Below are 19,549 nucleotides of genomic sequence, written 5' to 3'. Positions count from 1 at the left end.
CCTCCCTCCCCAAAAGGCTTTCTCACACTTTAAACCACCGGAGAAGACGCTCCAAACTTGAAGAAGCAGAGCGGGCTGTGTCTGCTGTTCGCTTTAAAAACACTGATCAGGTCAGTCACCTTCCGCTCGGGGTTTTGCAGTTTTAGCTGTGAGTGTTGTGGCTGCTGCTTGGATGACAACGCGCTGAAAGCAAAAACACCTTTAAAAGTCATTAAATCCTTTAACAGTGAGTCTGATTTTTTAAAGAATACAGGATATAACAGTCGTCCACTCCTATTAAATAGTTTGAATAGAATTAGTAAATAATTCAGCTTGTGTTTTGTGGGAAGTTGTTGAAACTGAGACTGTTGTAAATGATCCATGCTTGTCAAGAGTATTGAGACTTCAGGTGGACTCTTAACTCTTTTTTTTTGGAGTGTGACTGGCTACTGATGGGGTGGGTGGTGATGGTAAGGGTGGGGGTGCGGTCACAGGACTGACAACTGGCACACAGTCAGGTGTTGGTCCATAGTGTGTCTGCGGGCCACAGGGTGAGTGTGAGTTTGACATGCAAACACCAGGCAGAGATTTTAACCATCAAAGTGATCATAACTTCTCAGGTGAGTACAAGTGAGTGTTTGTGTCTCACTGGGTTCATAATGCTGAGCTGGATTACACAGGGGACTCCATCAGAGGGGGGCAGATTTGTGTGAATACATTTTAAAAATGTTATTCTATATATTCTTCTCTCATGTCATGGTCTTCTGTGTCATGTGAGGATTTTAGATGTTGCACAACGTTGAGGCAGTTCTGTGTTTTTGAATTGAGTGGAAAATCTTGGTCATGACTCAGCAATAATGTGGACACAAGCGCAGGGGCCAATGCTGACTTCTCTTCTGAGGTTTGCTGTGTGGCTCTGTGGTAGCTGATGTAAACCAGCCTAATGTTGTTTTATTATGATGTAATAGTGGCACACACAAACTGATAAGTTTGTTGTACAAGACTCGGACTGTCACTGCCAAGAGTGCGTTTGGTTGTTAACCTTATCGTCCATCACTTTGTATGATCTTCATGTCAATAATCTGATAGCACTTTGAGCACTGAGGGAAAACCTATTATTGAGAATTATTTTGCAACTCTAAAATAAATGTTTTTACATATTTAAATCAATCTAAGCTTTGCTCTTTATACTCATAAATATTAAGGGACAATTCAGACGTTAACATTACTGCAGACCATTTAAAGTATGTTGTCTACCTTTCAGGCAACCACTAGTTTCCAATTTTTTCATTATTCTATTTAATAAATAACTTGCAGGGATTTAAATTTAAATTTGCTTGTCAAATGTCCCTTACAATTACGTCTTTTTATTTTAGTCACACCTCATATTATTGAGGTGATGCAGTTGAGGACACTTCATTATCACATTTGATACATCTTAATGCAAAGTGGTCTGTGATAGATCTGTCTGTTTAAAGTTAATTTAGAGTTTCAGCTATATAACAGTGTATTGACAGCAACTGAAACCTATTGCTGCCTGAAAGACAGGAAATCAACCTACAGCAGCTTTGGAAAATAGCTGCCAGTTACGTAAAGTACATATCGTTGGTAATAAATTAACTTAAACATGCCAAACTATCTGTGTGGTCTTTGCAAGTCATGCTGTTATGTCTCCTAATACTGCTGACAGCTCTGTAAAAGAAAAATAGCATCATTATATCATAATACAGAAAACAGAAAAGTCAGATAAACAACACAAACAACAAAAAGTCAGATAAACAACAGGCAACAGACAGTAAGACGTTTTTCTTATAAGCCAACCAGAAAATATATGACTAAAAAAGAGAGAAAGTCATAGAGAACTGTTTATTCGCACTTCTTGAAAATACTAAGAGTTACATATTTTTACGGATAATCCTGTAATTAATGAGTTACAGGGACATTACTCATCTGACTGATGATAAAAATATATAAACTATGGGGCATTTATCAGAATATCACATGTTCTGGGCGCCCGGTTAGCTCAGTCGGTAGAGCTGGCAGCCAAATACGGAGTTGCTGCAGCAGCCTGGGTTCGAATCCAACCTGTGGCCCTTTGCTGCGCGTCATCCCCTCTCTCTCCACCCACCTTTCCTGTCTCTCTACAGCTGTCTCTATAAAAATAAAGCCAACAAAAGGCCAAAAAACTTAAACTTAAAAAAAAAAAAAAAAGAATATCACAAGTTTATAAAAGGTTAAAATGTCATCGCTGATGTGGCATGGCTATTTTAAAGCAGGATAACCTATTATTTGTTTAAGGTTGAGAAATAATATCTATTTTAGAGAAGTTATAAAAGGTCATTTCACTGATTAACAATGCTCGGCCAGATTGATGTCATACTTTCCCTTTCACATCATGTTCATAATTTTGTTTGGAATTTATGTGGCATTGGGCATAATTGTTTGGTGTTTGTGTTTCAAGTGTCCAGCTGTTTGAGTCTTTGATCTTTTATGTACAGAATGTAGCACACAAATGGATTTAAATACATCAGATTCAAGAAACTTAAATCAGTCACAGGAAAACACATCACAACACATCTTGTACGTCTTGTAATCTCAGCATGAGTTGCTTTAAGTCTGACTGACTGAGTGTGTTGATACAGCAGCAGTCAGAGACTAAGTGCTTATCATGTTATATAATTCCTAAAGGGAGGTGTGTACGTATGTGTATATGTGTGTGCACAACTGAGACAGATTTGGACTTTGCTCTGTTCTCATAAATGAAAAGGAGTGTCTCATGTTTATGTTGTCTCGCACTTGTTTGATTCCATGCAAACAGCATACTTCCACACAGAGCTTTTATATGAGTCAGTGTAAAGACGCCTCCATACCAGGATTCGTTTTTTGACAATCTGTGTTAATTAAAAATACCGGAAGCATTCAGTCTTCTGAGAAGTTGTTTTCAGTGGCTTTAAAACGTTATATATGAAACCTCTGTAAGAGCTAAACATAATCACTGCATTAAGGGAGGAAGGTGTTTAGTGGTGCATTTGTATCTGTATAAAAATACAGACAAAAAGAGACTGACTGCTCCGGTTCAGCCCACAGACAGTTACCCACTTTGGCCTCTACACCACCAACATCCTGGTTTGTTTACTATATTTCAGCTTTACTTATTGTTATTGTAAACATTTTCAAAAAGGCCACCTTTGATTCGATCTTATCAGATGACATTGAGACCATGTTGACACAGTTTAGCCTTAAGGTCATCAATTTGCTTTGTTTTTTTAAATTAGGTGTAATTATTAACTTCAAGGCTAAACATTTTCACCATTTACTACTTACGGCAACTTTTTTTGATGCAGAATATGATTTATTTTGACATCAGACAAAGCTTGGAACAGGAGCAGGTGGTTTGCTGATGAAACATTAAGCTCTATTGTTAATCTTGTCTACATCATACTTAGTCAAACCACAGTATCCGCTCTTCTGTACTGTACAATCTATATTGTAATTAATGAGGAGCGGGATGTAGACTAGCAGCATATTTTTAGCAATGTGATAATTTTTTGCAGTATCTGGCACCTAGGAAGTGACTCATGTTAATGGCAACATCAAAGCAAGTTTTCAGTTCTTACATTTTGTACACTTTGCTTTTAATGTAAGGCACTTGGGCCATGTCTACACATTGTGAAATAATTTTAAATAATCAATCGTTTATATCTAACTTTGTCTCTCAACCACGCTTACAGTAATTTTCTACACACAAAGACTGAAAATCAAAAGCCAATTTTCTAATGCCCCCACAAAAGTAAGATGTTATTTCTGTTTTTTTCATTTTTACTTGAAAATGAAAAAAGATTTGATTGTCAAAACAGTCTCTGATTCATTTCATGTCAATCATCTAACCGGCTTTTTGACAACGTGAGTGTGATCCTTTGACCAGTTGTTCTTGTTTTGTCCTGTCTTTCATGTAGCACATTGTTTTCAGAGCTTAGCCACTTAGTTACTTTAGTAAGTTGCCTGCAATTATATCGTAACAGAAAGTAATGATGGCCAAACTCACAAAAATAGGAGCCAAGTTTGAATAAACCTTTAATTTTTTATATTAGTACTCGGTTGGTAATCCACCTGCGCACACACATAGTGTGCATACACTAATATGAGGAGTTTTCTGCGCCAGTGCACTTTAACATAGATATTATTCAACAGACACTAGGGATATCTAGCAACCTTTACCCTAATTTCCAGTTTAGAAAGATGCGGTGGCAAACAGCAGCTCCTTAGGTCAAAACCTCGGTCTCTAGTGGGAACTTAAGACTGACTCAGACCCCAGACCGTGGGTTCACTGGCTTTGGCACTGCTTGAGACATCACCAGTTCAGGTCTTGCTAAGGATGATATATGACGTATGCAATCCGCCCCCTCGGTTTGAAATTGGCTAATAATGGTTAAATGCCGAAGGATCTTAGAAATAAAACAGGAACAAGGATTGCCATCAAGGACTGCTTTCCTTCTTTGTGGAAAATGTTTTGCCTTTTTTTTGCGATCTTTAACTATTCTATTATGAATATTTGAATTGCCTATAAACCTGTCCACCTTAGTTTCTATTGCTACACCTGTCACACTTTCCTTTCTCAAATGGCACATATGAAGGTTATGATGATAGTGGCGCAGATGTACCTCTTCAAAACTCATAATGTTTGAAACAGTGGTCCTTGATTTCAGATAGGCAGACTAGAACCCCCCCAAATTCCAACTCTTGGCCTTGGGATTAGCTAGGTTGCTAATGACGATGGCAGTTCACATTACAGCAGACAGAGATGCTGTTTAATCCTTACATTCATGTGAATTTGGTTTTGGAAAGGCTAAAAAAGACACCACCCTCTAAACTCTTTAAATGCTCAGTATTCCTCTCATTACAGCCCATGCACAACATGTTGAACGTGTGGAGAAAGCTAAAGCTTGACGGGCCTGCTGTGCCTAGTTGGACAATCGCAGCGGGGGGGTTAGCAAGGAGTCAATTGTTGAGCCAACTCTGACACTTTTTTTTGCTCAGTTCAAACCTTTGTTGAACCTTCCTTTTTTACCGACAATTTAAAATCAGTTCCTTTATTGCGTACACCTTTCCTGGTACACGTGTTTACAGTACGTTCTGTGAATGAGACTCACGTCATGTGTTGTTTTGTTATTATCCTGCTAAACAGCAACTGAAGGCAGCACACTCCCGTCTTTTCCTCTCCACTTCGAGGAACAGGGCACAACCTTTCCCACATTGTACATCTCCCTCTTCCTACCGTGTTGCCCTCCTCTCACTCCCTGTAGTTTAGCTATAAATCTTTGCCGTTGTGATTTCTCACTTGACTCCCACAGCTGAGATCACGCTCTTTTAAAGTGATCATTAACCTGTGTGACGTCATCATGAATGGAAATTGTATAGATTGACTCTTCTGTGTATCTCTGTGTCTCTTCTCTCTGTCATCCTCCTTTCTAACCATAGTATCCTGTTTTCAATGCAACACCATTCAGGTGTGTGTTTGTGTGTGTCAGTGTGTGGGACAAAGATATATACATTTGGATTTGGTCCTCCTGTCATAAATGGAAGGAGTGCCCTGAACCTGCTGTGCACACATGTCTTCATACACATAGTATGTCTTTCAGCGTGACAGAGTAGCACATACATGTGTTACGTGTGTGTGTGTATGTGTGTGTGAGGCCTTGACACTCCTTCCCCTTATCCAGCGAGGAAGCTCTTGGGGCTCAAGAGACTCATCAACCATTAACTCATAACTATTTAAAGGATTTGGGGGAAAGTTCATGTCCTCAGATTATTATTAAAACTGCAGATTCCCAGAGAGCAGCATATAGAGAGCAAACACACACACACACACACACACACACACACACACACAGACATATACTACAACTGTGGATGCCCTCTCTCTCTCTCTGTCTCTCTCCGTGTGTATGTATATTGAGCTGCTCAAGTGTGTTATATCTGACTATAAATAATAAGGTCCAGTATGCTTACATATCCTTGCATGTGCAGATATAAGCAGCATAATGTAAGTATGTGCTTGTCCTTAAATCCTTAAAATGTTTGTCTTTGTCTGCGTGAAAGGGTTTGATTATTTTTTTACAATCCCCCAGGGTGCTGTTCATTGGACTTCTTTAACCATGTCGTCCTATAATACAAGACCCGCCTCACGTCCCAGCCACAATATGATTCTGACCGCAATGTAGAACATATCCTGAACATCAGTTTGTGTGTGTGTGTGTGTGTGTGTGTGTGTGTGTGTGTGTGTGTGTGTGTGTGTGTGTGTGAACCTGGCAAGAACAGCTTTCCCGTCACAATGGATAATTAAATTATGTGACAATGATCAAAAGCTGGGTTGACAGATTGAAGAGTTAGATTAGCCCTCTTTTGTTTAAAGACTCCTGCTGTTGTAATTCGTGTGATATCTAAAACTTTTGAGGTTTTTTTGGGCGGGACACACACACACGCTGATTTTGGTGTGACCGACCGATTTGGGTGTAACAACTGAACAGACAGAGGCCAACCGAGTCTGTTCACACTGCGGACAGTCGGAAGATCATGTTTATTATTAAATGATTGTATTAAACCTTATTACTTACTTTCTTTCCGAGAGTTAGATGAGAAGAACAATACCGCTCTCCTGTCTGTGCACTTAGCTGCAGCTGTAACTCCCCATAACTTTTGGCATTAACAAATTAGATACAACATGATACAACTTCACCACCTTTACCAAGTCCTCAGTGCTCTCGTTACATATTTCCGCTGGTTTAGTGAAAAACACAATGCCTTGACGACGCTAGAGGGTTAGTAGCCAACAACCACAGTGCTCCCACTTATGAAACTTTTAGTGCGAACACACTTAAGTAAGAGTTTAGGTGGTGAAGCTCAGTTTGGATACATCAGAGAAGAAGAAGCATACATTTGCGTTTACAACTGAGAGTAGAAATGCTTTTGAGTTCACTTCACTGAAAGCCAGTGTTGCGTTGGTTTTTGGAATCCGACTCATATTATGGTTAAGTTGATGATGGATTCTCTTTGTTTCCTGGTTAGTTTCAGCACACATATACTCCACACAGAAACACATAACTTGATGTACAGAAACAGTCTCTATCTCAAGTTAGATAGAAAAACAATTGTATGATTGGATGAGTCATTTTTCGTAGTTTGTCTCTACACTTGAGGTTTTTCAGAAGTTGTTTCAACTTGTACCTGAGGTTTATGTTTCAGCCTACAGTACTGTATCTTTTTCAAACTGTTAAACATGGTGGTAGATCTGTCATGTTGTGGGTAGCCACTTTGTCTGAGCCTTTAGTTTAACATCTGCATGGCTTTGAAAAGCAAGAAAAAGCCAAAGCAGGAAAGTTAATTTATATGAACATTGAGTGTTCCATGCTGTAGTGCTCAAATTCAGTTTCATCAGGATAACATCTCAGATACCTAGCAGTCACCTCATCTAAACTTTTTTTTGTCTTTATAGAACTGATGACTTTCCCTCTTGGAAAACATGCAGTTCAACATTCTTTCAAATTGGCTCTACACTGTTGAAAGGATCGGTTGATGTCCCAGTGCACACTCAAAGTATGAGAGTATTATATTGAAAGCTACTGTCAAGCTAATTTGAGACCACTTGACCTAACCTGTCCAGCCTTGACCCCTTTGGGCAAAATAACACAGTGGTTAGTGAATGATTGACGTCAGCCAGACAGGTTTGTGTGTCTGAATGATTCAGTCAGTGTGTCTCTTCTGTCTCATTTCCTTGATATTTGTTTCACTTGTTTTCAGGAGAACTTTTGTTACATAAGTTTTGCTTTGTCGTGTTTTTTTTTTGTGCATCCCAGTTTAGTCACGTAACTTATCATACAAATGGAAAGGCAGGCAAAAATGTCCCATTGTCCCAACCAATAAGAAGAAACCACTTCTCTCTTGTTTAGCCTGGGAACGTGTGCGATCACTACTCCATGTTTTATGTCGTAGGATTTGAACACATTCACAGTAAGAGACAAATAGTGGATGCTGTGCTGTCTTGGTCTATTTATTTATTGAGAAAGGACAATGCACATTTATCAGCTTCACTGTAAATGTATTAGTGTTGGCCAAAATTCACATTTTTCAACTGCTGTCCCTGAGCCAGATGTTCAATCATGTACAATAAAAACAAAAGAATGCAGACAAAACATAAAAGTGGGTATATCAAACAGATTGTACTATATTTACCCACAGCCATAGCTGGGTAAAATAAAAGGTCAACTTGAGGTCTGTAGTGCGCTGTTGAAATCTGTTCACCCTCAGTTAAAGTCAGAATAATAAAGGGCACAGTGAACGCCTGGCTCCAGTTTATGAGCTACAACAGCTCTCATATTCTGGTTAGAAAAGCAACCGTTAGGATTTTATTTTTAATTGAAATAAATCAGAGGACCAGCAGGCTTGTACTGTGTTGGTATTGCATGAGGAGGCAGAAGTGAGTGCGTCACCACTGTCACATCGACACTGAGTGACTGACAGCAGGGAGAGAAGTGCAACCAGAGAGGCATGATGAGGTCGCCTGTCAGAGTGAAGCAACAGGAAATCATCTGCATCTGATGTCTACCACCTTACACACACACACACTCAAACACACACACACACACACACACACACACACACACACAGGAGAGAACACAAATAGAAGGAAACACATTTAGGCACATGGTCACACATACACAAGTATATACTGTACAGTTACGCAGAGACATGCAGAAATAAAATTAAAAAACAGGAATGAAAGACGTATGTGTTTGTGGCACATACACACACACACACACACACACGCACACACACACACACACACACACACACACACACACACACATACACACACATATACACACAGACCACATGATAGTTAGCTGTCTGAACTTCTGCTGAGCGTAGACTCTGTCAGAGAGAGAAAATGTGTTTGTGTAGTTCCCTTTCTATCGGTCATCACTTCCTGAGGAAAAGTATAACCACACACACACACACACACACACACAAACGCGCGTGTCTGTTCTGTCACTGCCACTGTCACTAGGTTGCTGGTCAGTGAGCTGACACTGAACACGCTTGGGAGAAACAGGGTGAGTGGACTGTCCTGTACCCTGTGTGTTTGTTTGTGTGTGTGTGTGTGTGTGTGTGTGTGTGTGTGTGAATCAGTGCATGAGTTGTAGATAGCTACACTGACCAGTCTATGGCTACATCTGAAAAAATGCTTTAGGTCGTCGGACAGCAGCACTGAATACATTTGTACAGCTGTGTGGCGAGTCGATTTCCACTTTTAGTCTTTCAGCAATCAGGGCTTATTAGTAGGTCAGTCAGTTTTGTCTGATATGCAGTATGCCTTCTCTCAGGGAGTCCGTCACCTCATATGATTTGCTATGATATTTGGTAGTACCAGCAGTGAGCTCAAAAACCTGCCGTTCAAAGATTTTCTTACAGTTTTCTTTCCAATAAGGGCCAAATGGGCAAAAGAACTGGGTCATATTCTTCAGACAGTCTTTTACTTTGTGTTCTTGTGGTTGTTTTTGTGTAAATGCATGAACCAGGTTAAGTTACAATTAGACATGAAGTAGTTGTGATATTAAAGAATATCCTCAACTGTATAATAAATCAAACCTGTGCGTGCATCTTTGTAAACTCTATAGATTAGTATGCTTTTTAAAATGCAGAATAGCACATTTTCTTTAATTAGATTCTGTTTTTAAGAAGTGTTGCCTCCCCCTTAATGTGACCTCAGGTTCACCTGGTGTTTATCAGTGCTCTACTTTACTTGCTTTGGAAGGTGAAACACAAAAATTACATGAAAAATCAAATAGAAATCAGAGAGAGGTTGTCTGGGTACTGTTTTAGTCAGAGCTGTGCCAAGCAGATAAAAAATTGTGGTTTTTTACCTCCCACTGAGCCAAGCTTTGAAGTTATATGAGTAAATTCAGTACCAACTGAGCAAGTGGGTTGTCAGACAGGAGGAGACTCTCGTTTCTGTCGAGAGGGCAGTCCAGACCTCTGGCTGACACTTAGTGTGCACATGGTTTTCCATTACTCTCCTGTTTGATCATAGCAGAAGGGGACGGCCCTTTCAGGTAATTCTGCCCATAGTGGCTTCACACCACCAAAGTAAAAGTGCTAATTTCCTGAAGAGTGAGGCAGGATGACAGCTTTTTCAGCATTTACACTACATGCAACTTTTTACACCATGCTGTTTTTGAAGTTATTTTCTAGTCATGTAGACAACGATTACAGTGAAGCAGTCATTGACAATAAAAGGCTTAGATCTCAGGCTCTTACAAGATCACATAATGGAAAAAAATCTAAAGACATATAATAGTGGAAGCAGTAAAATATAGATATATATTATTATATAATATAAAAAAATAAAATATAACACTATGTAAGCAGGATTTGCAGTAATGTTGTATACATAATGTTACATAACGTAACATAACGTAAGGAGACTGGGAGATTGATGCATATAAAGATATATAGTATGACGGCTGTGATGGACAAACAGCATATAAATAGGCAGTAATGCATATATATATATATATATGTATATGCTGAAATGTAAACAGTAAGTAACCAGGTAAGTAAGGTGGAACCAGTACAGTAGAATATGTATGTATAGTACTAATAAGTACAGTATGACAGTAGTATAAACTAGGAAAGTGTGACATCAGTGTATCAGTGCAGAGTGAGTAAAGTGTCGTAAAATCAGCGACTTACAAATAAAGCACAGCATTATCACAACACATGATCTTTTTACTGTATTCTACAGTTTCCTCATGCAGGATTAACCAGGCAAAAACCAAGCAGACTTAATCTTTTCAAAGAAATTGTGGGGACTGTGAGGCAGACATGCAGGCGGGCATATCTTTGTTTTAGTCACTGACACTGAACCACAGGCTGTTTTACATGAAGAGGTCAGGAAGTCACTGAGCTCTGTGCACTAACTCTTTCTGTCAATGTGTCACACATACACACATTCATATACACAGAAATACTGCCATAATATACAGTAAATGGCTTACTTTGCAAAACAAAACCCTGTTGCAAAAACAACATGTCCTTTATATTACACGCACACACACACCTACTGTATTCAAACATCATCAAAAATGTTGTATATATTGTATCCAGATTTTACAGTTCTCACTTAGCTACCCAATATTTTAAAATATCAAAATATGTTTCCAAAAGTGCTTTTGATGGAGTGATTGCTTTGACATGAGTGGTGTAGTTCTCACCCTCTGAGGGAGCATAGTTTTTATTCAAACAGCGCAGATAAGAGTGTTAATGTGTCTGAATGCAGCAGGGCAGGTTCTGCCTTTTGTCTTGCACATTACTAAATATACCAGACAGGCTTCTGTGTTGACTTCTCTCCTCTCCTAAACTATTCCCCACCTCACATTCTCTTTGTTTGACTGTTAAATGACTTACTGTGTAGGGGTGTATTGGAGGCTTCTACACCCTCAGAAAAAATGATGATGACACTGGATATTTTCTGACTGCAGGGCTTATTGATTATGAGCTTTTTGTATTCTTTCAGTCTTTTTGTTGAGTTTTTGTTGCACTCTGTAAGTGTTTTTCTTCCTTTGGACTTTTTCATAAAAAAGGCTCATTCATTCATTTCAATAAAACTCTACATTCAAAGGTACAAAAAGAGCTTCACCCACTCTCTGCTTCAGTAACCTGATCCCCAGCCTTTGCTTCAGCCCATTTTGGACCGAATTGTTCCTGTGGTGAGGAAATATGAATGTGTTTCATTAGTTTTGCAACTTTGTCCCCGAAGGAACGATTTCACATCTCTTGTATGACCTGTTGGTTTCACCACTTTTTCCTGAACCACTGCTTTCAGACTCTCCTCCTCCCTCTCTTGAAGTTAACATTTCAGTAATCGAAATTTTGTTTAATGATGCCGCTTTTTTTCAGTTTGTACTTTTTGTTCATTCAACTCCTGTCTCAGTCAGTGTCTTTGCCCGGTCAACGATACTTAAAAGATTTCACACGGAAAGGTTAATGCTCACGTACACACACAGCGTCAGTCCGTCTCGTCGATACGGTAGCTTGCCAGACCTGCCTTCCAATTTGCCGTTGGCCTTTTGTTATTATGTCATGAATGAGGCAATAGCTGATAGAAAGTACTCCTACACGATGTACTCTTACCTGGAAGACAAGTTCTGACATGTGGGAATCTGAGAACTGCCAGGAGACACGCACGTGCTTCACACACACACACACACACACACACACACACACACACACACACACACACACACACACTACAAACACAACACACTGCATACACCTTACTAATCATCTGTCACCTTTCATAATGTCTGACAGGTTGTTTGCCCACACAGCACTCACAGATACAAACTTGTTGGTGGCAGTAGATTTTGTACTACAGTGTTTCCGTGAACAGTCTCAGGAGAGAAGTTACAGTACAAACTTGTTTTCATGACATGATTTAAGCACCATGGTTTAACTGCCCGGCTGCAGCCACCTTCCTTTTTCTCTTAGTTGTATTGAAAAGTCTGCAGAGTACAGCGCATAAATTTCCTAAGATAAGGGTTTTTTCTTGAAGACTCTAGGGTGCAGTTTGGTTTCTTGAAGTGGTCTGGGGACTTGCTCTCTGTCACCCCTTTCACTTTATCTCTCCTACTGATCATCTCAAGAGCTCTCTCTCCCACTAAATTTCTGTCTCCATATGATGACTTGACGCCAACCAGGACACAAGTCGCTCGAATGCTCCATCTATTTTAGTTTAGATTGGCTGGCAACCGGCCAACAAACGGAAAAATAACCAGGTTTCTTTGGTTATTAATAGTCAGCATTTTCCCCTGCAGAAGCTTCCAAGACAGTGGAAGCTACAGCCTGTGGACACACACACACACACACACACACACACACACACACACACACACTCCTTTCCCTCTTGCTTTTTCTGAAACAATGTCACAGTCGGTGTGAATTTTAAGTGGATCCCCCCGCTGATTTTTGTTGCCACAGTCCAAACAAGCAAAAAGGAAACAATAAGTAGTTGAGAAAGGAGGATGTTTGCTCCACGGGGATGTTTTGCCAAGTAATTTGGAGCCATTTCAAGCCATTTCTATACCTGGAGCTACTGTGCCAGCGGAGTATTGCTATTTTAGTTTTGTCCTGTTGCATAATTCAACACATTCTTTGTTACAGTTTTTCCAAATCAGGGACTCAAGGTTGATGAGAGGAGGGTTATTTTGAGATTCGATGTTGGTTACAAAAAGTTGTTTGGCAGGACAGGTGGTTCAGTACACAGACCTTTTACTCTATTGATTATTTATAAACTGTTGCTAGTTTATCTTTTCCTTTTTAGACTGACTTTAGTTTAAATCAAGGTCAGAATTCAAGCATGACTTACCCCTTCTTTAAAGAGAAGAGAAAAAATGTGGGAAAACATTCCTGTAGTGGAATTAAGAAAGACACATTGATCATCATCAGTAAGTGTTGATAGATGGACGAACATGTTGTTGGTTTTGGACTTTTAATTTGTTGACAAGAACAAAAATAAAGAATATCTTCAGCCTTACCCTTTAATATTTCAACCAGAATTCTATGTAGCCTTCCTTTTAAGAATATCAGTATCATAAATATATAAACTATTTTTTGTAATAGATTGAAACATGTTCTAACACTTTTATCAATAGGGCCTGTAGTTGAGAAAAGCTACATTAACAATTCAATACATCACATAAACAAGATATTCTACTCATTTCTGACTCACCAAACAGCCTTGTACAAACTTACCCCTGATTATGTAGCATTGTATGTAGTTTGCTTTGTGTGGACTGTAGTAACCGCTGATGACTGAACTTTGACCATCTCAGCCGACTTCTCTCCTCTAATGTCTGATCTGAGTTAGGTATTTGAATGACCGAAGAGCCTTCATTCATTTGTATCAACAAAGAGTAGAATACAGTTGTATGTAAAAGTTGGGCACCTGTTACCTATTTTGAATATTTTTTAATTGAAAAGATGTAAACATAGCCTTTCTAGGACATAAAACACAATATTTTCAGCAGAGATTTATGCATAGGTTACATTTTATGTCATTAAATGAACAAAAATAAAAACAGCATTGTGGTATGTGCAAAAGTTTGGGCACCTTAAGAGTTCTGCAGACTCTGATTTTTTTCTCGGTCTCACATCTTCATCAGCTCCTTAGGCCTGAAGCACATTAACAGTAGTCATTAGGAAATGTCAGCTGATGCCAAGTTCAAAGCTTTACATATGCTGTGACTCTTCAAACGTTGTGTGAGCACTCACCAACTAAAGGTTCCGCTAAGCAGCTGTGTAAGACTGAAAATGAAAGTTATTGATGCCCGCTAATGGAGAAGCTAGACAAAGACAGCAAAGCGTTGTCAGCTTGCAGTTTCCACAGTGTGAAATGTAATTTAGAGATGGTAGTTTATGGGAACTGTGGTGGCCAAGGGGTTACTAAGTACTGACAATGTAAGGTGCCCAAACATTTTTCACACACCACAATGGTGGTTTGGTTTTTTATATTTTTGTTCAATTTATGATATAAAACGTAACTATGCATTCATGTTTGCTGAAAATATTTTATTAATGGCCCACGTCATACATCTTTTTCTCTTGTTTACATCTTTTCAATTAAAATATCACCGAAATATGTGATTTGTCAAGAGGTGCCCAAATTATATCTAGACAGAGCTGTGTGGTAGAAATCTGTTCCCAAGACTCTGGCGTTAATTGAGCAAATTATTCCCACAGACAAAGTAGGGAAGTCTGAAAGTTTATTGGGATCTTAATTAACAATCCGTAAAACATTTCAACACTCAGAAGGTGCAGCCCGTTCTACTCCAAAAGCTAGAATCTTACATCCTTGGCCCCAGACAGACTGAGGCTCAAACAGTCCCTACTCTCTGTGTGCTTTAGTTGGGCAATCACACAGTGAGCCACCCAAACAGCAACAGAGGAAGACGGTGTTTTGAGCAGAAGAGATGTTCCTCAGTGCCAGAGTTCGCCTTGTACTCCCTGTGACACAATCTGCCTCCCTGTTTACCAGATAACAGACACACTGCAGGAATGAGCTGGGGGACCAGGGGTACTCACCATGGATTGTTTTGGGGTATTCTGAACGGACATATTTAATCATTAACACTAAGTACAATGTAGCATGTGGGCTGGTGCGTGTATATTTTCATCTTTCTTTCTCCCTTCCTCTCTTTCTCTTTTCATTTTTAATCTCATCCTCCCTTTTCTTTCTCTGTCTCTCTAACTTTTCCTCTACCTCCCCTCCTCTCTCTGGTTCCTCTAGTGCTGTTTTCTTTTAACAAGGCCACATATAGTCAACAGAGGATATTGCATCAGCTGTCTCACCACTGCTTCATCTCTCTCTACAGTAGACATGGTGGACACCCAGCAGCTCCTAGCCTGGCCTGTCGGTTTTAGTCTGAACGCCGTGGACCTGTCAGAGCTGGACGACAGCTCCCACTCCCTCGACATGAAGCATTTGTCCACGTTGGACTACGCCTCCATCTCCTCGTCCTCCATCCCGTCTTCCTTGTCTCCCTCGCTTGTATCCTGCATCTCCCCTGCTGGTGTGGCCTATGACCCCAGCCCAACGCAGAGCGAAGAACACCTGACCAACATGGACTACACCAACATGCACAGCTACAGGATGGAGCAGGACACGCACAGTAAGTCCAGTCTGTACAATGGGTTAAGCAGAGCTAAAACATGTTATCTAGTTTCTTTACACCAATTATTTGCGCACCAAGCTTTGCAGCTAAATTCAGTTGCAGGGGGGTAGACACAGAATTACGCAACTTGTTTGAAGTGGCTCAAGTCATAAAAGCATAAAAGATTGATTCTACCTGGCACGCACGCCTGCATTGCATTGTAGCTGTGACACAGCCACCAGAGCTGACCGTGTCCATTGTAGACTATGCTAGTGATTCCACCAGACGCGTCCCAGTTCTCCACTCTGCTCTGCTTAAAATGCACATAGTTTTTTTTTTGACAGAAGCCACATCAAGGTGCACTGAGCAGATGAAGCTGGGCAGAAAGTCAAACCCCGAATGGCATGGAGCATCCGGTTCATTTTTCAAAATGAAACCCCCTGTGCAGACTAAATAACAATAAGATAAAATTACTTTATTTGTATAGCACTCTATTAAAAACAATGTTTGCAAAGTGCTTTACATACACTCAAAAACAGCAGCAGTAAAGAATATGCAATATATGAGACAATATATAAAGTAAACCAAAACAACCCAAAACACACAAACAGAGATACTATTAAGAACAGACAAACACTTAACATAAATATGTATACAAAAAAAATCACAGGGAGACAAAGGAAATATTATTTAAATTTGATAAAAGCCTGTTCTCTGTTGAGATACTGAGTGTGTTTTTAGAAGGGATTTAAAAGATGAAACCAATTTAGCTTGTCTAATTTCCTCAGGCAGGCCAATTGAAAGTACAGGCGTCCTAATATAGAAAGCACAGTCTCCAACAAGTAGACACTCCTATGGAAAAATTACCAAATCAACTAAATCTGGCAGGCAAAACGTGCTTCTGAAACGATCCTGGTAGTGTATGAAGCCACGTAGAGGGTGGAACAAAACAGCATTGCAGACGCACTATTATAGAGTCATGTCCAGTGGAATCAAGGCATTAGCTTTAATGAGAAAATGCATCAAGTATACCATGTTTAGAGGAGAGTTGGTCAAGATATTGATTAGTACTTGTGCTGAAAACATGAGAGTTGTGCATTACAGGATACAAAACCAGGTCAAACCTGGTTAACCAACAACCTTAAAATTTATGTAAGAGGTGAAATAAGAAAGTTTTAGCTTTTTGTATCTCCCCGTGCTTGGTGTTTCCTACCTGCCTGATAATGTTTTTTCCTGTTAGACTCAATCAAGCTGGAGCCGGAGTCGCCTCCACAGTTTTCTGACTGTCCCGTGTTCTCCAAGCACCAGGACGATACGCCGGCAGCAGCACTGAACATCGAGTGTCGCGTGTGTGGAGACAAAGCCTCTGGGTTTCACTATGGTGTCCATGCCTGTGAGGGCTGTAAGGTAGGACTGAAAAATATCACGATGAGTAAAGATGAAAATAAAATGTGTAAGCAAACCACATGCAAAATGTGGCCATTTACCAAACTGGGGGAGAATTTAAGGGTAATTTTGTCAGTGTTCTTTGTTGTAAGGAGAAAACTTATATGAGCCACACAACTGCGCTGGTAAAAGTGTTCTATCAGTACAAAGTATATGGGCACAGTAATTTAGAGACAGTCAATCCCATATACATCATCTTGCTACTAAAAATAGTCCCCAACAAATGCACTATTTGCATATGCCTGAGTAATGTTTGCTAAAAAAACACAATCTCCAGTTTTTTTTAAAGAAATTATTCATTTATAACCTTTTCTTAAAAATGTTTACATCTTTATTATAAATAAATGGGTTTGTAGCAGCCACAGACAAGGTCAGGAAGTCTTCAAGTATTGGGAGAAGGACAAAAGCATTGGTCTGTCCGTGGATTTGTTCAACAATCAGTAACACATTTGAACACCCAGAAGGCGCAGTCCGTTCTACTTTAAAATCTAGAAATTTACATCCTCGTCCTCAGAGAGACTCTGAGTCTCTGCTCTATGTGTGCTTTGGTTAGACATTTACACACTCGGGGCTCTGCTGTCATATTTTTGTTCAGTTTTCAAGAGGAAAGAAAATGGCCAAACCAGTTTTCCTCAATTTTTTATTTTATTTTATTTTTTAGAAAATCTGGCCATCAATGATTTGAGAGATGCTTATTATAGCTTAAATTGCAGAGCACAGTAGTGGAAAAAAAGTGATTGCTGCCCCAAAAAAAAGGTAATGCTCAAGATCAAGAAGAAAAAAAAAATTGACAGCCGTACCACCTCAGAGTCAAACAGGAAATGGCAAAGGGTGTAACAATTTCTACTGCGAATCGTTTTGTTTCTCTGCCAGTCTTCCTTTTTCTGTCACTGTGTTTCACTCTTCGGTGAAACATGTTGGTGGAATAAATAATTTATAATGCATGGAGAGAAGTGAGCATTCTTTCATCTTTTTGATGTCTGTCACTTTAACCACAAGCCCCATACATTTTCCACTCTGCAAGTATTCAACAAAGGCTTGTGCTTCTACAGCCAGCCCCTTAAACCCTTTATCTGTTTGTCAGTATAGAGTATAAATAACTAATAGAGTGGGGGTGAAGTTTCACACATATTTCCATTTTCTTTGAATTTTTGAGACATTATAAGAAGAGGAGCTATAAATTGTGACATTGTCCTCCAAAGACATATGAGATGGATTTTCAGAAACAGCAGCACTTCTACGTATGCTTTTTTGTGTGTGTTTTGTTGTGTTCATTTGATTTTTTTAAGTTTCCATGGGTCTGAATTTATTCCAGACAAATTAGTATAAAAAGCTACTGTGTTTCTGTCACATTCAGCACACTCTGCAGTGTAAGAAAAGCTCACCCTAAGCCTAACCCTAAGACTTTTGGTAGATCTTGTTAGATTAGATGAATTTATATTAGAATAAAAAGTAATCTACCATTTGAAAACATGGAAACCTCCTTCTCCTAACCTAAATTTTATTTAAGGATAGAATCACTTGTAAATTAAAAACATTTCCACTGAATTTTGGAATAAACAACCCACACTTTGATACCAAAACAGAAACTATGAAAATAGAAATACCTGTATGATGCAACTCAATAAAATTACATTAGACCTGGTGTAAATACTACATTTAAGAAATGTATTGATGATACTAACAAGTACTTCCTGTGTAGCCAAAGGTTGATATATCTTATTCCTTCATTGTTTATTTATTACCGTGAACACGGATATAGTTTCTGTCACATACACTATTTACTCCTGTTGGTGTAACAGCTTCTTAAAACTACTAATACTCAGCATTTTTTCCCCTTTTAAAAATGAACGTATGTGAGGGGGATTTCTGTTTTTAGCAGGAATCAACCGTCTCAGGGCTGAGAGCCACAGACAGGGAAGTCGGAAAGTATTGAGATACTTGTTGAGATGTTGACAATAAGTAAAATACAGAATATCAGCCTTATCTTTTAAAATGCTACACTTTCTGTTAAGATTACTGCTTTTGTTGTTTGTGTGTGGACATGATACGTGTTTTTAGGTTTTTACACTGTGGTGGTATTGTAATGGACTACATTATGGACTGCGTTTATAATATTTCAACAACCTTATTTAGATATTGGAGCAACAAAAGTATAGAAACGACTCACAGTGTAATACAATAAAATGCAATATTACCAACTAACTACAGCCTTAGAGTTAAATCAGCACCACTCTGACACTGTCAGGACTGGTTAAATCTACTACAAGGTACAAGGGTTTCTGTTTTTCCATTCACTTAGTTTAAGTCATACTGTACCTTCAGAGGCTGAATGAAGGTAAGGTACAGTAGTCATTGTTCTGCTGAAGTCTCAGGGGAGACTCACCAGAAGAGGGGGTCAGCCAAGCAGGCAAACA

The 19,549-nt window shown here is 39.3% G+C and overlaps 1 protein-coding gene across 1 annotated transcript in view; it reads left to right on the top strand.

Annotated features, from left to right (window-relative positions):
- Window positions 1–503: 503 nt before the first annotated feature.
- The window catches only part of pparg (peroxisome proliferator-activated receptor gamma), a 31,025-nt gene continuing 11,979 nt past the window's right edge, over window positions 504–19,549 (top strand). Inside the window, exons 1-3 of the mRNA XM_051415454.1 lie at window positions 504–599; window positions 15,408–15,704; window positions 16,927–17,093. Of these exons, the coding sequence (XP_051271414.1) occupies window positions 548–599; window positions 15,408–15,704; window positions 16,927–17,093 (516 nt within the window). The 5' untranslated portion in view covers window positions 504–547. The remainder of the gene's footprint in view (window positions 600–15,407; window positions 15,705–16,926; window positions 17,094–19,549) is intronic.

The sequence above is a fragment of the Dicentrarchus labrax genome, unplaced genomic scaffold, assembly GCF_905237075.1.
Source record: "Dicentrarchus labrax unplaced genomic scaffold, dlabrax2021, whole genome shotgun sequence".
NCBI lineage: Eukaryota > Metazoa > Chordata > Actinopteri > Moronidae > Dicentrarchus > Dicentrarchus labrax.
This window is presented reverse-complemented; position numbering and strand designations above follow the sequence as displayed.